Source organism: Myotis davidii, unplaced genomic scaffold (genome assembly GCF_000327345.1).
Source record: "Myotis davidii unplaced genomic scaffold, ASM32734v1 scaffold370, whole genome shotgun sequence".
In the NCBI taxonomy this organism is placed as follows: domain Eukaryota; kingdom Metazoa; phylum Chordata; class Mammalia; order Chiroptera; family Vespertilionidae; genus Myotis; species Myotis davidii.
This window is the reverse complement of record NW_006288615.1, coordinates 8,274,976-8,294,028: the sequence shown is the minus strand read 5'-3', so window position 1 is coordinate 8,294,028 and position 19,053 is coordinate 8,274,976. Positions and strand designations below refer to the sequence as shown.

General features: G+C 49.5%; 1 protein-coding gene across 3 annotated transcripts in view; it reads right to left on the bottom strand.

Moving 5' to 3' along the window:
- Positions 1-2,503: 2,503 nt before the first annotated feature.
- The window catches only part of PPP1R7 (protein phosphatase 1 regulatory subunit 7), a 16,826-nt gene continuing 276 nt past the window's right edge, over positions 2,504-19,053 (bottom strand). The window contains exons 2-11 of one of the 3 annotated variants that reach the window (XM_006760527.2): positions 16,312-16,373; positions 15,807-15,935; positions 12,358-12,410; positions 11,610-11,675; positions 10,965-11,095; positions 10,462-10,624; positions 9,032-9,148; positions 8,107-8,211; positions 5,019-5,105; positions 2,504-3,491 (exon numbers count right to left, since the gene is read on the bottom strand). In XM_006760527.2, the coding sequence (XP_006760590.1) occupies positions 3,315-3,491; positions 5,019-5,105; positions 8,107-8,211; positions 9,032-9,148; positions 10,462-10,624; positions 10,965-11,095; positions 11,610-11,675; positions 12,358-12,410; positions 15,807-15,935; positions 16,312-16,321 (1,038 nt within the window). In that variant the 5' untranslated portion in view covers positions 16,322-16,373 and the 3' untranslated portion in view covers positions 2,504-3,314. The remainder of the gene's footprint in view (positions 3,492-5,018; positions 5,106-8,106; positions 8,212-9,031; positions 9,149-10,461; positions 10,625-10,964; positions 11,096-11,609; positions 11,676-12,357; positions 12,411-15,806; positions 15,936-16,311; positions 16,374-19,053) is intronic. The other 2 variants (XM_006760526.2, XM_015561941.1) reach the window with 2 other exon arrangements.

Genomic DNA, 19,053 nt, shown 5'->3' with positions numbered 1-19,053 from the left:
TTCAAGTTGTGTTACTTTTGCAGTTGTGTGTGTGTGTGTGTGTGTGTTAGAGAGAGGGGGAGAGAGAGCGCGCGCTACAACCAGCAGAGGTGTCTCCTTGGGTCCCAAGCTCTAGGAAGAGCCCTGCCCAGGACTTGCTATATCAGCTTTATTTGAATATAACTTTTTATTTCCATTTATGTAACATTTAGAAATACATTTAATGGAAGTTAAAATGAAAAGCTTCCAATTACTGCAGCTTAAGAAAAAGACCTTCCCTTTGGTGTGAAGGCCTCCTGGGCCCTCTGCCCGGCCTTTTCCGGGCTGCTCTGTCAGTGTCTCCTCACCCCTTCCTTCCCTCCTCCCAGCGCCAGTCAGCCTCCTCCAGGGCTGCTCTGATCAGTTTGGCTGTTCCTCAGGGTCATCCCGCTCCAGCTAGATTCAGTGACTCCTCAGTGAGCACGCCCAACATGCTCTCGCCTTCTTCCCTCGCACACATCACCTTGTGCCCACATGATTAATTATGGTTGCCTGATCTGCTCCCCTCCTATGGACCTGACAGTGGGAGTGGCACAGAGTGGGGGGCTTTCCCTCTTTGTACCATCAATACTGCCCCCCACTGGCTTCTCTTTCCAACCCCACCCCCTCTCTAAAACTAGCCTCCTGCACTTTGTCTTTGGTTGTTTCAAAACTCAGAGAGGGTGCCCCAGTGCTCACGAGCACTCAGCCTGGATCCCCCGCCCACCCCATCCCGTCTATAAGAGTCCCTTCTGGAGCTGTCCTGTACCTCTCTAATGGAGATGCACTTCACGTGGCTGTGGCCTTGTCGGTCCCCAGCATGGGCACTAAGGGTATTTCCATTTGAGCGCAGGCGACCCAGGTGCATGTGGGGTCCTCTGTTCTAGCTAGCACTTCTTTTGCTCGTGGCCCTCTGGCTTCTCTTGCCCTCGCCTATTTCTATACAGATTCCTATCTCTTCTCTGATTTGGGGAAACTTCTTTACATGTAATATTAGGCTCTTGCCAGATTTAAACGCTGCAATGCCGCAATACCTATCTGCTATCTGTGGCCCATTCAAGGTGCTCTCTGTTCTACAGGAATTTTCATTTTTATGTTAAACCCCCATCAGCCCAGCTGGCGTAGCTCAGTGTTTGAGCATTGACCTATGAATCAGGAGGTTCCTGATCAGGGCACATGCCCAGGTTGTGGGCTTGGTCCCCAGTGGCGGGTATGCAGGAAGCAGCCAATCAGATTCTCTCATCATTGGTTTTTATTTCTCTCTCCCTTCCTGAAATTATATATATTAAAAAACAACAACAAAAACACACCCTTGTCCAATGGTTGCACTTTGGGTTTTAAGGTCAGGGCTCTGCGCTCACAAATAGGTTTTCCCACATTTTCCCACTAACTTCCTGTTTTATTTTCACACTGAGGTTTTTCAGTCCTCTAAGTTGGCCCAGTGTGCACCCTGCCTGGCCCGAGCCAACCCCCGAGCCCAAGTCGGTGTCTGCCCGCTGACTGCTGTTACTGCAGGTCTGCAGTCAGTAGAATCCAGCAGGAAATCACCTCTACTGACATCTCCTCAAAGCTGACTGGACTTTTCCAAAGTTTCAATGTGGACCTTTTTTCTTCCGTATAAATTTTAAAGTTTAATGAATTTCTTTAAAAATCAGGTGGGATTTTAATTAAGATTGTGCTGGATTTATAGCACGTTTCCCTTCAACCTTTTTTGTATAACTTTCAAATGTGAAAGAACAGACGCTGGACTTCAATCTGTGACCCAGTCTGAGTCTCCCCTCCACCCCAGGGCTTCCTTGTCTTTTTTGTCCCCAAGAGGATACAAGGCTGGACAGACTGACAGCCTCACCTCTGCCCCCCACCCCCCTTGAATCTCCTCCCTGTCCTCTTTGCTGGAAGATTTGGATTTTTCCTAGTTGTGAGTTGGCTGTTTCATAAATGATTTCTGTTCTATTAGAGGTTACTTTTAATTTCTCTCTTTCCCTATAAACTTTATTGCTCCCTTTTCTACCCCAAGGTGAGCATTCCTCCTTTTTCAGTTCCTCACTTGGAGTATGTCCTTTTTGGGGTGGAATAACTTTTTTCAACACAGGCACCCCAATCCTGAACCCTCGTGTCTAAACACATCTCTTTTGGCTGCGGGCAGAGTGCTGGGTCACCATGCCAAGGGGCCCCGTCCTACCCACCCTTTCCTTTCGAGGAGCTTGCTCTTCAATAGGCGCTCACGGTCAGGTTGCATGGTTGATTTTGGCCAAGATTAAAATCAGGATTTGGACATGGCCTTCACCTTAGGGCAACCACTGCCATGCTTATGGCTTCCCTGGCCATGGACCACCGCTGCCACGAAGGCACCAATACGCTCCCAGCTCCCAGGGCCGCCTGCGCACAGCGGTGTCACAGCACCTAGGGCAGTGCTGGCCAGGAGGGCACTCCGACAGTCACATGGTCTGCCCTGGAGAGCTGTGGCTACTGAGCACTTGGGATGTGCCGAGCACAACCGAGAAACTGAATTTTTAATTCCACTTTATTTAAACGAAGTTAACTGTGAACCGAATCAGCCATGAGTAGCAGCACGTGGCTCCCATACTGGACAGGGCATCTCTGAAGAGTGGGGAGCGAGGGACCTGTGGTGACTGTGTGTGGGTCCTCATTCTGCAGAGGAGAAATCTGAGACCCCGAGGATGAATCAGACCCCTGGGGCTGTTGAGGTAAATTTTATAAAACACGAGTCAACACGATGATGGGGTCAGACTGGGAGACAATGTTGTAGGTGGTCAGAGGTGAGCTCTTTGCAGAGTCTTTGAGGAGCCTCACGTGGGTTTACCATCTGTCAGTGGCAACATGACCTCAAAGGGCCACAGGGGCAGGGGGAACAGGAAGATCGGGGCCTGCACACGACATTGCTTTTTAAGAGAGCTGAGGGCCACAGCACGTAGGGCTGAGCCACCCTTTACGCAGTTTTGTTTTAAAATATCATTTTTAAAACACTGGCATCACTGGTCTAAAAGACTAGAAGCTCTGGGCTGATAGGCTTCAGGCCACTGGGACGGCCCCTGAATGCCCACCCAGCAGCACACGGATGCGTGAGTGACCTCCCTCAGAGAGGACGCAGAGCAATGGGATACCGTGTGGTGCATGGAACAGCAATGCCTCCCAGAGTGTGACTGGCAGTACACACGGCAGTGATCACTCAGTGCCTTTTTATTGCCATTGGGTTGTGACCGTTGATAGTGATGATTTCAGGAGCAACGGGTGGATTAAAAAACCGTGGCCAGGAAGTTCTTTTGGAGAGAAAGAGCAAGTGAGGGCGAGGAGGGTCAGAACCTGACGAAGGTGGCGTCGATCTGCCGCACACTAGGCAGTGCCAACATCACCTTCCGTCGGTACTGTGGGTCCTTCTGCAGGGGGTTCCCCTCCAAGGATACTGTCTCCAGGTTCTTGGCTCCCTTCAACTCGTCCAGGTCGCTCCAGCTCTCGAGGAGATTGTCGTTCATCTGGGAGGACACACACAAACATGCACACACAGACTTAATGAGACAGAAAATGTGTATGTATTTACAAGCAACTGTTACTTCTCTTCTGTGAATTGCCTGTTTGCTTCTGCTCAGTGTTCAAATGGCAGCTCTGTACGGCTGTGTTTAATGTCAGGACATCACCTCATCGGATAGAGTCGAATAAGCACATTCTCACTGTCATGCAGGCGCCCTCCACCTGACTGCTCAGCTGTGAAATGGGCAACGCTGCCTGCCTCTCAGGCTGCCGTGATCGTCAGTCGGACGGAAAGCCGTCTGGACACCACAGCAGCTCTGTCTGTGCTTACTGTCTGTCTGGTGGTCTGAGGAACAGCATTCCTGTGTTCCGGGGCCAGGTGCTAGCCAATCTCCAGCAGTTGTGAGCCTGCCTGCCTCCCAGGTAGCCAGGGTGGCCCCTACCTGTCTCAGCAGCCCAGGTCCCATGTGCTGTCCCTTGGCAAGGCATGCAGAGGAACCCCATCTTCAGAAACTCTACTTAAGGGTCAGCTATGCCCCAAACCTGCCAGCACCCTCCCCTTTCGTGGTGCAGGTCTTGTCTCTGGTTGTTTGGTTTCTCTGTGTGGTTCCCTGGTCCCCCCAGAGCCAAATCCCCTCAGTGCAATGCACCCAGCCCTCCAGCAGCCACACCTTCCCTCAGGGTGCAGCACAGGGGCCTTGGGGTTCACGTTCCCTGTGTGCTCAGACCAGCACACCTACCACCATGGTCTGGTTGGGCATCCCTGACACACTCTGGTTCTACCCCAGGCCCAATGCTATAATACGGGGTGAGACACTTTTCACCGTGGGCCACCTGTGGTCTAGGGACATCTGGATATCCTTTTAAGGAGAGAAAAGGAAAGCCACCAGGACACTAGCAGGGTCCGCAGCATAGTCAGAGAAGGAAGAATCATGCTTTAGACTCCACACGCAACTTGGATTAGAGTGACTGCATCGAGTATATGGGCAGTGACCCCATAGGGCATGAGGTCGGGGACCAGCGGTACACATGCCTGGAACACGGATAGGATCCTGACACTGAGGACAACTTCACCATCATTTGCAACCTGTTTAGAGTGGTGTCCAGATGCCTGACATACGTTTACTCTTCCAACTGACGGCGACAGACTCCCTAAGTCACACCTGCAGCCATGAGACAGCTCGAGGCAGATTCCAGGGTGACCAGAGAGGACACATACCCATTTCCTCTGTGCTACAGGGCCCTCTGGTCACATGGCAATCCTCAGGTCCCCCTTCCATGTGCATCGCAATCACCCATTCCGCTGGTCGGGTATAGTGGGTCCAGAGAGCCGCATCTTTAACAAGTTCCTGGTGATGCTGATGCCACAGGCCCATACAATGACGCCACCAGCCTTCAACCTCTGTGCACGCCCATCTCAGCTCGCACCCCATCACCTGGGAGCCCCATCATCCTGAATGCTAGGCCTAGGGCTACAGGCCCCACACTCACTGACCACTTCACTCACCCACCCTAGAGGGTACTCAACTTACCCAGAATTCCAGCAGCTCTGTTAGATGGCTGATATTTTCAATCTTTTTAATTCTGTTTGCCGCAATGTCCAGCATCGTGAGTTTGTTCTAAATAAGGAAGTAAAGTTTGTCTTGGGTATACCTCAGTTCAACGGTGATTGCATGGCCATGAACATAGCTCAGAGCTGTGGGCCAGCTGCCCTCGCAGAACAGAGGCATGCTGACAGGATGATGACCCCTGCCCACTGCTTGCAGGTCCTCCCCACCCCTGCCCACTACACAGCATCCACACAACCACATCACCCAGCTCTCAGTATCACTGGGATATCAAACTGGTTCTGTTAGACCTGAGCCCGGAGCTCCCAGATGCCCATCCACAAGGACCCAGTGAGACGACAGTCCTGGAAAGGGCAGGGTAGCCCTTATTGAAAAGCAAAGGGAGGCCTGGCTCCTGGGGCTGTATGGGGCATGAGATTTAGTGCTTATCTCAAGGACCCCTCTGACACTAATACTTAGAATAGCATTTTTTCATTCAGGAAGGAGGAGCCTGGGCTGGTCCGAGGTAAGAAACTGCACAGGTGCAGGTGGAGGTGGTGGAGGGGGAAGTCAAGCCCATGCTCCTGCAGTAGGCTGTCCTGTCCAGGGAAAGGCCACCAGGAGCGGGGCAGGGGAAGCCTGGGCACTAAGGGAGGGGCTGGCTGGCTGGATTGCAGCCGATGGAAGAGAGGCGACGGGAGGAGTCTGGAGCCCAGCCCCGCAGAGGACAGTGCCCAGAGCTCTGACAGTGTGTGTTCCTCTGCCTCATCCCTCCATTTCTGACCGGGTCCCTTCTCCCATTCTCTTCGGTACCTTGGGACACTGACGCCAAGCCCTCCCAAGTTTAAGGGCAAGTTCAAGAATGTCCCAGTAAAATAAAATGACCCCCTGCCTGTCCCTAAAGCACACAGACAGCAGCTCTGCTGACTCAGAAGCACTCTGGCCTTGGTGTCCGACTCCTTGTGGGCCCAGCCCCACCTTCCCACACCCCATGTCCCACCTGGGGTGGAGCAGTGACAGCAGGAGCTGGGGTGCTCATGCTGGGCTCGTCATGTGTCCTTAGCCTGGTGAGTGCCTGTAGCACCCAGGGGGCTTCAGAGCAAACAGGGACTGGAGGGGGCCTGTGGGCAGCCCTTGAGTGCACGGTAGGCACATGGCAGGGACAGGCCGGGTCCATGTTCCTGAGGGTGGGTCTCTCCAGCCATGCCCATGTTTTGCAATTCTCAGTGCAGGTGCAGAAACCAGCAGAGCTAAAGTAGCCCGACACATGGCAGATCTGATCTCTGCGCAGTCTGAGCGCATAGGCTCAGCAGCAGAGCGGGGTCCTGGCTATCAGAACCGGCCCTGAAACTCTGAGGACAGGGAATCAGGTAGGCACTCAACACCTCAATTTTTCTCGGGAGCCGGACAATGTTTTGAGAGCAAACCAGTAAGAATCTCTCCCCATCCTGCAAAACAAAAGGAAGGTGGGGAGAGCAGGCACCAGAGGCTCGGACTTCCAGCAGAGGGACAGGTGTGAGAGCTAAGGCCAGACCAGCAGGAAGACGCAGTGCATGGAAGAAATAGCAGAGCAGAGGAGCACCAAGATGCTGGGAGCAGGACTGTTTGTGGTGTTGAGACAGGGGATTTGCCATTTCATTTACTGCCTTACCTCCCACCACAAAAATAAATGCCAGGTAAGTGAGGAGATAAAACTTAGAACTATAGACGAATATTTGACCTCTAGCTGATTACCAATCCTGAGGAAAAAACTCTTGATCAGGACCAATGTACAATCAGGTAACTACCTTTAGAGCCACAACTGCTTTGTTTCTGTTGTTTCAGAGGCCTAGGGAGTCCTAACCTCTTGACTCACCCATAGGCGGGGGCTCCTCAGCCTGGGCCTCCATGACCACAGCCTGCCAGCTCCGGTCCCATGGCCTCCATCCACAGTCTCACCTCTCGGAACTATGCTTCAATGTACAGAGGAAGGTAACTAAACTTCCACAAGCAAATTCTAACTCTCCCCAAATTTTATGTGGATGCTGGTGACATGAAATTCACAACATGGTTCCCCCGCAACATTACTCATGGTAACTAGGTCCAGGGGCTGAGGCAACGGTCGAAGGAGCCTTTCCTGACTAAAAGGTTGTTTGCAGTAGCAAGTGAACAGTCAGGTGACACTGCTGACAACGAAGAAAATGAAAGCAACCCCATAAAACTCAATGAGCAAAGTACATTATTTGCTTGAATGCTGCTCTGAGAAAAGCAGTTAGTCTGCAGGCAGCCTAGGCGGGCCAGGTTTCTGCAGGAGCTCCAGGGGAATCTGCCCCCCACACTCATTCACCTGCCTTTTTGCAGCTCCTGTGCTGGGCTGAGCAGGGCAGGCCAGGGGTGGGGTTGTGGGAGAGTGTGGACAGGCCTGTCCTTACCAGGGATGGTGAGGAGGAGGAAAGAATGTGCAGAAATGACTGGGAGAGCCACCCATCCTGGGCAGCTGAGATGAGCTGTCCGTATAGGCTGGGAAGTGCAGGTGAGGATTCTTATACTTTTCCTGGAAGAAAAGAAAGTAGTGCTGCCCAGATCGGTCACTTCAGGTGAGGAAGGAGGAAGGCGAGGCCCAAAGGGAAGTGAAGCATCAGAGCCTGGGTCATCAGCTCAGTTTGCTGAGTCAGTGTTGCTAGGCTACGATCCCAGGTGTTCTATCAACAGTAATGCGGGGGCCTGCTGGCCTCCGTAGTATGGGGGAGGGGAGTACATGAGCAGGTAGGGTTTGGATTTTACACCCTAGCAAATGCCTACAGTGCTGCTGGAGGCTGTGCAGTGAATACTGTCTCTGTGAGGCCCTCACTGCCTGTGCTGATAAGACACTGGCCGTGGTGGGAACACTGGTTTAGGGCTCACTCAGGGGACTTTCCTGCATTTCCTGTGAGAGGGGTCACTCTGTCTGCAGGACTGGAAGCTTCTCTATGAGAAATCTCCAGAGGCAGCATCTACTGAAGACCAGCCCCGGAGGCCCAAGTGTGCTGCTGGCCAGGTGCCTGCCACTCAAGCCCCATGCCCACCCGCCCAGATGGACAAGAGGATGTCTTACGTTGTTCTCCAGGCCTTCTATCACTTCGATGCCGTTGTGGCTGAGGTACAGCTCCCTCAGGTTTACCAGGCTCTGCAGACCCTCCATCTTGGTCAGCCTGTTGCTCTGGAAGGGAGAGCCGACAGCCGTCAGAATCATGTGTAGGGTGTGAGATAAGACAGCTTTTAGGAAAGGAGGTTTCTCTTGTTGGAGAATTTGGACAATTGGGCATTCCACTTAAAACAGGCCAGCATCGGGTTATGAAGAGAGAGAAAGATCAGCATCTCCAGTCGCTTGTCCTGGGCTACAATTCATGCATGAAGGTTGAAGGTTTTTATGCAAAGAATTTACTGTTTTTAGATGTACTCAGGGAGGGTCTAAAAATCAGATTAGTAGGTCAAATGTTAAGATCATTGAATATTTTAAAATTCTTCTTTCTTTCTTTCAGGATACGTTGTAACTCAAATTAAACTATGAGGCTCTCCCATACCCACTCCCTGTCACCAGAACACCCACCACATCCCACCTCCCTGGTCTGATTCCACTCATTGGCTTTTAACAGAAAAGGTCACGTGAGCCTAGCAATATTCAGGTGCTGACTCCCAAATGCAGAGTAGGACCCTCACCCACCATTGAGCTAAATATGCTAGGAACATTTGGAACAAATTTATCCTTCTGAAGACGCCCCTTTGCCTAAAAACCACCAGGGACTTTTACCAAGAAAAGGAACGTGACCCATAAAAGATGAAGTGTTTTATGGGTCATATGTTCACAGGAGCATGTGCACATATGAGACCTAATGCTTCAACTGCTCGTGATGCAGTGCTGATCATGGACATAGTGGGAGAGAAAACTGTGCCAAGTAGCAGCTCTGGCTGGCTGGGAGGCCACGCAGGCCCTGCTGGTTCAGGACAGGGGGTGGAGGTGAGGCAAGCTGGTTTGATACCTGTATACTGAGGACTGTCAGGTTGGAGAGTGCATCCAGGTTTTGAAGTTTAGTGATCTTGTTTTTCCCCAAAAACAAACTGTCCAAATTGGTTAATGTGTCGATATTTTCAATGGCCTGTAAAACGGACAGAGCAACAGTTTTCCCAGGGGAGGGGACAGCGCTCTCTGGACTTGGTCTTGGGGTGTCAGGCAAGTCTCAATCTGGAAACTTTCCAGTAAAATCTTACTTCAAAGTACAGAATGAAGAAACTGAGGATAGGCGGAGGGTCTGAGGCCTGTCTCTCAGGTTCACTTCTAACCTCCATGGACCAGATTTCGCAACTCCTCCCAGTTCTGAGCTGACATTGTTCTGTTAGTCTATGTGGGGTTTGTTATAATGCATCCCACCAGCCTCAGTCTCCCCAGAAGTGAGCCCCCACGCAGGATCCGCCTGTGCCCCTCTTCCTCGTTCCCACCCTCTTTTCTCGTCCTTCCTGCCAGGTGCTGAGCTCTGTGCATCGGCACACAGCAGGGTTTAATGAATGTGCAGTGACCAGATCTGTCTCCCTCCTCTGCTCAGTCAGGGCAGGCTAGCACGGTGGTGACCGCAGCAAGTGCACGAGGTGCAGCTCGTCTGCCCATTGCAGCAGGACTTGGCTGAGGGGTCTATGAGGATGGAGATTCAGGAGAGGGCACCCTTAACAGCTACTGCCTGCGGTAATTTGTGACAAGCCACCTCTCCTGGAACGTGCCACAGAGACATTTAATAAAATACTGATGTGACTGCTCTCTAGTTTTAAACGTATGGCTCTGCTGCCACATTACCGCCAACAGTGTCTGTCCTCACTACAGCCACCTCTTTGGTTTGTGTCCTGCCCAACTCTCAAGGGCCAAGCCGGACCGACAACTGTCAGCTGTAAGCTTCCAAAAGCCATACGGAGGGCTACTTTCCCCAGGGACAGAGGGGAAGAAATGCTCAAAGCTACCTGAGCTCAGCTGCTCAGCAAGGCCAGGGGGAAGCACAGGCTTCCTGTGGCCCTGGTGGAGGTCAGGTTGCTGTCAGTCCCTCTGCTCGGGACATGCTCATGTCAGGCAGGATTGTCAGAAACACAACCGAAGTGTTTGGGGCCGATCAGTTCACCTCAGGCAGAATGTACTGGTAACTGGGATGGTTTGCTAAGAGTTTAGCTCAGACTGGGATGGAGAGCAAGTGAAACCTACATGCAGCAGGCTAGGCCACTCCATTTGGGCACATATTCTTTTTTTTTTTTTTTTTTTTACACCAAGCAACCTATGTAACAAACATGGTTGCTTTTATTTCTGGGCACATATTCTTATTAATACTGACCCTAGTATTTTTTCTTAAAAATTAACTTTCGTTTTGGGGGGGAGAAATCACACCCTATGGAAAATATACATCCTGTACCCCCAGGCCATGCCCACACCTACCCGGATGCGGTTGGATCCCAGCTCCAGCATCTCCAGTTGACGTAAGTTGCTCAAGTTCTCAATTTTATTGATTTTATTGTTGACCAAGAAGAGCTTTTTCAGTTTTGTCAACTTGTCAACCCCTTCAATGTTTCTCAGTAGATTAAAAGAAATATCTAGAATCCTGGAATGAGCAAAACAATTATTTTTGAAGAGTACAGGCCATACAGAACTCAGAATATAACTGTCTCAAGGGCGGCATCCCACCTGGGAAACAGCCTCCAGAGCCCCCAGTGCCCGCTCACAGGACTGCACCGAGGGCAGACACCATGTCATCCCCTACTTACAGGACCAACCAGCAGCCTCTACCCAAAGGTTGATTTGCAGGCTGGGACTGGGCAAGCTGATGCCACCAATGGAGCCAGGAATGGGGCAGGACCCAATGGCAGAGGTGGCCTCTCCAGGGCAGACTGGTTCTGGGGACACTGGTCAGCCCCTGGCCATCCCTGGGGCTTGGGACTCACTCCAGCTCTGTTAGTGTGTCCAGATTCTCTATCTTCTTGATCTGGTTGTCATACAGGTCCAGTTCTCGGAGGCTGTGCAGCTCCTCCAGGTTCTCAATGCACTTAATTAGATTTTGACGGAGGCAGAGAGTCTGGAGGGTTGGGAAAAGGATACTTGACATAGGCAACAAGCAGGGAGGTCATGGGAAAGCCTTAAGGGGAAGGATGTGTTTTCTAGAAAGGGGCTGGCATGGGGAAGATGGAAGACACCCACAGGAAGGCTGCAGACAGGCCCTGCACCATGCAGACCTACTCAGTAAGGGAGGCTTTGGTCAGTTTGGGGTGTATATTGTTTCCTGGCAGAGTGAACCCTTGAACTCAGGTGAGTTCAGAACTGTACAGTCTGATGTGTGCTCAGCTGCAGGCAAGCCCTGAACTGAGACTCTGCAAGCAGCAGTGGGTCTGAGCCGCCTGCACTACTCCTCAAAACTGCCATGTTCAAGTCAAATATGCTCAATGTTGTTCCTGATGTAGGCGGCACCTCCTGCTGGACTGTGCCTGCCCCAGAGCTGAGTCTCAGTTATGGATTTACCTATACCCTGTGGGTGGGGCAAGCTCTGGACTATTACAAAATCACCTCACATGAAAGGACAGACCTCCTCTCACCTTCACTTTCTTCAGAACCTCAAATCCTTCAATTTTTCCAATGCGGTAGTGATTCAGGTCAATGTCCTGAAACAGAGAAGAAATTGAACTTAGCTGCAGGAAAGTGCCCAGAGCCCCACTTCCTAGGAGCCTTGCTTCCTAGAACAGGAGTTAAAAAGGGGCCTGATGGGGGGGTGGACATGAGGGTGGGGAGAATAGGTGAGCCAGTGCCACACAGGAGTCTGCAGCAGATAGGTGATAGGGACATAGAGGTGAACTTCAAGATGCTCATGGGTTTAGCTACGATTTATCATAGTTTTATGTAAAACTAACCCTCCAAATGAGCGGTATATAACATCTTCCTCTCACCCCCTAGCGCAAAACGAGGTGCAAGAAGGTACACCCAGCCAGGGCACTGCCAGAGGCTCCATGGTGGGTTATTATGCAACAGGTGCTTCTGCAGGCCTTGGATTATGACTGCTTTTCAGATGTGGATGTTAGCACCCCACATTTATAATGTAATCACTGGATCTAGTGATTGATGATTCAAAGGAGTTTCATTTGCCATAACGTGGCAAACAGAAATGGAATTCAAATCAGTGCTATTAAAAACAGTAAGAACCCAAGGAATCTGACCCACCCAAGGGAGGCTTAGACGACCTCCTCTAGGGGATCACTTACTAATCTGACACCTTCATAAAAGATAACCTGACGGTCAGAGTGGTCTGTCACTACGCCCCCTGAGGCTGGGTCGAGCAGGCGGCATTACCTCTGCATCTCTGTCCAGGGTAATGGTTTCCATATCCACAGGCAGCTCTTGTCCTGAAAAAGTGAGAGAGAGGAAAAAAGAGCCTACTCAGAGCCCACGTGGCAGAAGGCGGCAGCCAGCCTCGGTGAAGAGCTGGCACGCAGGCCTCCTGGGGCAGAGTGGACTCCAATGCAGAGGAGACACCAACAGGTGACATCTGGAGGATCTGGATGGTGCAAAGGGCTAAGTAACACCCTACTCCAGCCATGGTCACCTTTCCAGAATTCTGAGTTTCCTGAATTCAGCTATCGGCAAAGGTTTCCACACTTCCATCTGTACTGCATGGCATTCAGAGAAAGGAAATGTGGTCTGAGGCTGGCCACCAACCTCCCACTTCTGGTGACAACCAGAGCTGTGTAACTAGTAGGAGGACCCCCCCCGCCCCCCGCCCACTCCCAGTCTGTGGCAATATATCAGGCCATTTGACTATAGACCATGCTGGGTTTATCAGATGTTCTAGGATGTGCCTTTTATTGCTTTGGAAAGTGGCCCAGCAGCTACAAACACTTCTCTCTGCAAAGAGCACAAGAGAATGAAGCATGGCTCAGCAGACAGATCAGCCCTGTTGAATAATTTAAATACACTTGACTGGGAGGCTGGAAGCTGAACCAGCAGAGGACCTCCACCCTGTGGGCTGGGCCTCCTGGGATATCCGATGGCTGAGGAAGGCTGCAAGAACCACTCTTGCTGCAGAGTTCACAGTCTCAAATTAGCAGACCCCACCCCCCATCTTAATTTCATCTGACCCTATCTAGGCATTATGTTTAAAAGGGTTAAATTCTTAAAAAGAGTAACAGTAATTTCTTGATTTCACCAACTATCTTATGATTTCTTCTCCCACTGAGTGAGTTCTGCTTGAATTAGGATATGAAGGTCATATATTGAGGCCGAATGGCTTTTCTCTAAAGTCCCTTTTTGCTCCCCCAATGCTTTGCTGAAGAAGCCAGGCTGCCTGTCTTACGGAGCTTCTCTGGGTTGGACTGGAGCGTGTGGCTGCCATCTCATCTATTTCCTGTAAACTGGTTGTTACACTCTTGCCTGGCTCCCATTGCTGCCCCTTCCATTCAACAAAACTGTGTTTGCTTCTGCAGTGCAGCTTGCTTGCAGCTCCCAATCTCCTGAGGTCAGCCTGGCCCCTGCACTGGAGGTCTCAGAGGGGCGCACTTGACATAGGAACAGCTTAATCAGGAAGTACTGGCCCCACACTGGCTGAAATCACTTCCTAGTCTTTTCACTACACCTTTTCCATAATGATCAATAGTGGCTAGATTTAAAAAAATGTCTTATACAGTGTATCCAAAACTTTATGAGATATCACCAACCTAAGAATTAAATAAAAAAAGCTGAGCAAAACCAAGAGATATAACCAAGCTATCTGCCCCCCCCGCAGCCCCCAAGACAGCCTAAATTCACCATTAGGACCCAGGATGCTGCAGTGAGAGAGGCTATGCAATGAAGGCCAGATACTTGGGTCACTCAATATCCAAACCAGGATGCTTTAGAATAAAAGGGGCACCACAGTCAATCATGCTGGGCCACCAGATGGAAATTGGGGCTGTCCTGGGCTCCTCAAGCACATGTGGTTACATGGCTTAAAGGGGTTCTGTCTGTAATCTATCCAGCACAGGACGAGCCCCCAAAAGGTCAGCTTATCCTTTAAAACAAAGTTACTAGACTAGAACATCTTTCTGTATATATTCTGCACTGACCATATTTTGTGATTTCTTAGGGAAAATAAGTAAAAGGGAACAGTTGACATGTTTGGATTTGTTTTATTTGAACTTCAGATTTAAATATAGGTGAGAGCAAGTCCTACTTTCTCTAAGGACTTACAAAAATGTGTATTCCCAGAGAACTTCTAACCAGTTAGTAGTTTGGAGGAAAGAATGCTGGGTTTAGACAACCCGGCTCAAATCCAGCTGTTCCACTTTGGAGCCATGCGCCCTTAGGCTCACCGCAGCGAGCCTGGGAGAGGATGCCCATGACAGAGCTCCATCAACTCTCCAGTCCAGCACAAGCAGCAGGTGTTCATACGTGACGACAGGTGATGCTCCCACCTGCTTGGCTTTCTAGACCTCAGACAGACAGCAATGAAAGCTTTCACCATCACTCCCATGTACTTATTCCACCCACATCATCTCCAGAATATCGACTGCAGTTCTGAAATGTGACTGGTGCTTTTGTGGTAATCTTCTTTGCCTTAAAATTAGGTTGCCATAGTTACCAGTCATCTTCACTGGCACAGAGAGCACAATGTTATTTTAAAAATTTGTTTGGTTTTTATAAATTTGTTGTTTTTATTACTAGAAAGGTAAAATGTACGATTACTACCTTGAACATCCACAACTGTATATAAATCTAGAAAATGAAGAAGGTACAAGGCCTTCACCAACCTGCTGTTCAGTGACACCTTCAACAACAGCTTGAGGCATTTTCTCTGGAGCAGGTAAAACCACATATTAATAGCTTCTAAATAAAAACAAGATCTTAACATGCATACTTTTTGGAAATTTGTTTTCACCTAATAATATATCTTGGACAGCTTTTTTTCTGTTTATATGGTTTCTACTCTCATTCTTTTCAATGAAAGTTGATTTTCTAAGCAACAAACAAATGGGCTAAGATCATGGCTGGGGAGTGTGAAAAGCTACCATCATGGGCTAAGGACTTACTTCTCTTGTCTCCAAATTCATTTTGCTGTTCTTGTTATTCACTAAAACAACAGGAGGCCACTGGTACGTTTTCCACATAAAAGGATTTCCCTAACACCTGGGCAGTGAAGAAATCCATCCTCAGGCCTATAAAAATGGTGAAGAAGGACTCAAGAAATGACTTCTTTAAGACATTAGAAGTGCTATTCTGGCTCTAACTGGTTTGGCTCAGTGGATAGAGCATCAGCCTGCGGACTGAAGGGTCCCAGGTTTGATTCCAGTCAAGGGCACATGCCTGGGTTGCCCTTCCTCTCTGAAATCAATAAAGGTATATATTTAAAAAAAAAAAAGTGCTATTCTGAAAGCAGTTTGTATAACTATGGTAGGACATCAAAGCATAGTAGTCAGCCATAATGTTTACTGTAAATCTCATCCTGAACATATGGTTAATAAAACAATTTTCTGATTCTGTCCCAAATGACGCACTAGTACCAATATCATTATTAGTACTTGCCTTCAGTGGAATTAGAAAAGTTGCACTCTGCCTGCAAGTGCCAGCAGTCAGCTGGTTAGGGGAGTGCGCCTCAGACGGGCCCTACTCCTAGCCCATCGGGGGCCTCTGTGGCTGCACCAGCAGACCAACACAGTACAGTGGTCCTCCCCAGAATGACACACGCTGCCACCTTGGGAAGGGAGATAGACTGTGTGCAACACTGCCTGCACCCCTTTAGTGACCAAGGTTCTTAACTGGGCAGGTACCTGCTGGTTCTTCTTCCCCCCGTTCCTCTCCATCCTTCAGGCTGTGCTCGCTGAGGTCTGCCACTATCCGGCTGCTCTGCTTTTTCCCTTCTTCATCGCCCGATTCTTCAGACTCGACCCGCCTGTCAACTGAACCCACACAGATCAATGAGAATTCTCATCCACATCATGTTCTCTTTGAAGTACATAAAACAGACAGACATCCAGTTGCAAGTAAAAAATGCCATTTAAAAACATTTGTTGAATTCAGTTCAATGAACATTTGAGTGTCCTCCATATCCCAGGTACCATCTGTACAGTGGCAGGGAGATCTGGGGTTGGGAAGGGGGCAGGGAGGCCACATGGGCATGAAGGTGAGTATCATACTATTCCTCAAGGAGCTCATGAAGAGTCGCCAGGTGTTCTGAATGCTCTGGGATGTAGCGATTAAAAGTACTAGTGCTAAAATGCAGTGAAGCCTGGATATCCGCGTAGAGGGGACCATTGTGACCCTTCCACCACATACCTTCATCCATGCTCCACTATCCATTTGGTCAAGAAAACCAGCCCAGTTCACAGGCCCACGTTCTGAAAGAAATCAAGACTAACTCAAATCAGACTGTGGGCAGGGAGCTCTAATGAAAAAGGAGAAGACAGCCAATAGTGCTAACTGCCCCCCGTAAACGTCACAGATGCTAACCCTCAGGACATAGTGAGGCCAGCCAGCTCAAAGCTTTGAAGAGCTGGCAAGTAAATATTTTTTGAATTAATAATAAGGCAATGATGAAATGTGGCAGATTGGTAAAAATTCATTGGCAAAATTGTAAAATAATGTTCCTTTCTCCTAACTTTCTTCATGACCTCTTTGGAAGTTTGTCTAGAAGCCCCAACGCACTTAGAACTTACTTGGAATTATCAACCACACTGAAAGATTGCATGTTCCTGAGTCCAGCTTACCTATAGAGGGAAGGAAGTGCTTTTTCATTTTTGTATCTCCACTGGGCCTAGTAAGGAAGCGTCTAGGAAAGGACTGCTGGACAAAACATATCCCTATGAAATCCACCTCCAAAACCTCCACATCTGTTCCTCTTCCCTGCCCTTGGCAACTGCTTTGGCTCAGCTACTCATTACTTGTGGCCTGGGCTCATGCTGGGCCTCCTAACTAGTCTTTCTGTGATTTGTCTGACCCTGTCTAATCTATTCTCCATTGTCAGAGAACTTGATCTGAGTCTAAAATCCAAATCTGATCTTTGACTCCAAAAACTCCTAGAATGCCAATGGCTCTTCCCGAGTCTACATCTTGACCCTAGAAGCACAGCTTAGCAAGTTATTTCCTTTTCCAAGCCGCAGCCTTCAAATCTGCAGAAGGGAGCTAGTATAGTAACTATATCTTAGAGATGGTCAGAATTAAATTAGAGAAGGTACAGAAGCAGTTAGCTTTTAATAAATAAAAGCAGTAAACATTTAATAAATTAATTTCAGGTATTCCCTGCTTCCCAAAAGTTCACTTTATGCCACGTCATCTTTAAGAAAGAACTACATTAGTTTTTTCACTAATGAGAACTGTAAAGAGAATTTTCTCTTTCATGAAAAATGTGAAAAGCAAAAATAGCATCGTTTTGTTTTGCAATGAGCTCTAATAGAGGCGGTTTGAACTCCAACCAGCCAGTGTGGCACCATCAAGCTCCTTCCCCAGGGACTATACCCGGCATCTCAGCATCAAGATGCCATAGCTTTGAACTGTATCTGTGAGCGTCTAGGCTTCATCTTGATTCTGTGCATCCATTAGCAAGATGTGCCCTAAGATAACTGCTTCTTCACTTTATTCCATTTTGGCTTTGAAAGGTTTCATAGGAACATTTCACTTTCAGATACTGAGGAAACCTGCATTGCCAGGCACAAGCACTCTGTGGCCACGGATAAAGGAGAGCAAGTTCTACTGGGTCAAGATCTGGTGCGGCTCAGCACTGGGTGGGAGGGGCTTAGCTAATGAGGGGCAGCCAATGTGAAACCTGGGACTCTATTCTGAGGACTGCAGGGTATGGGACAGGATCAGCATGTGAGGTGACTTTCAGGCACTGGGGCAATGGGCTGGCTCAAGGTATTGGCAGCATAGCATGAATAGAAGAGGTTCTAAAATTTGGAGATTTTTATTTTTTTGTTAATCCTCACCTGAGGATATTTCTTTTCCCATTGATTTTTAGAGAGTGGAAGGAAGGGGTACAGAGAGAGAGAGAAAAAAAAAATCAATGTGAAAGGCACATCCATGGGTTGCCTCCTGCAGGTGTCCCCACCAGGGCCAGGAATCGAACCTGCAACAGAGGTACGTCCCCTTGACCAGAATTGAACCTGAGACCCTTCCAGTCCGAGAGTGGATGCTCTAACCACTGAGAAACCGGCTAGGGTGAATTTGGAAATTTTAGAGCCTGAACTCTCCCCACCTCATCCATGACTTTCTCTTGCCATCCTCAATCGCACTCTCTACCCTCAACCAAAATGAATGTCACCCTTGGTCAAACTCTCCTCCAAACAGGCCACATTCTTTCACACCCTTTGCCTTTGACTATGTGGTTTCTTTGGCCAGAAATGACCTTCGATCTTTCCTCCAACCTGGCTGAACCGTTAACGTTCAACTTGGAGCTGGCTTTGGTTGAGCAGCCATCACCCCCGAACATGCCAGCTCTTCCTTCACCGCCCCCGCCCCCTTCTTCCCTGGCATTTACATACAAAACAGATAGGAAACCTGCATTGCCAGGCACAAGCACTGTATCCTCCATGAAACCAGCACATAAGCACTCAAGAACAACTGACTCTCCAGTTGGCATATAACTACATGCATAGATACGCACATCATATTTTCAACTAAATGGAGAGTTGAATTTAATCTTTGCTTAACTGTGATAACTTTGTAAACAGGTACCGGTGTTCTGTAACAATCTCTCGGCTGCTTGTCACACTTCCCCACAACCCATTCACTTTGGAGAGGACTCTGCTCTGCCGCCGCCAGGATCACGAATGAACCAACTGAGGGCAGGTCCCACGACGCCCTGCCCGTTTCCCGATTAGTTGCAAGGGGACCGACTCCGCGGGTCAGGCCAGAGGTTCAGTGCGAGGCTCCAACCAGCTGGTGGGCGCTCGGGCTGCGAAACCACCGCGCCGTCAGCTCTCACTCATAGGCCCGGCTCACGCCGCCGTTGTCCCCTATGCCCGGGGTCCAGCACCTCCGGGGCTGCCGCGCCTTCCCGGCCACCCCCGCCCCCGAGCGGGC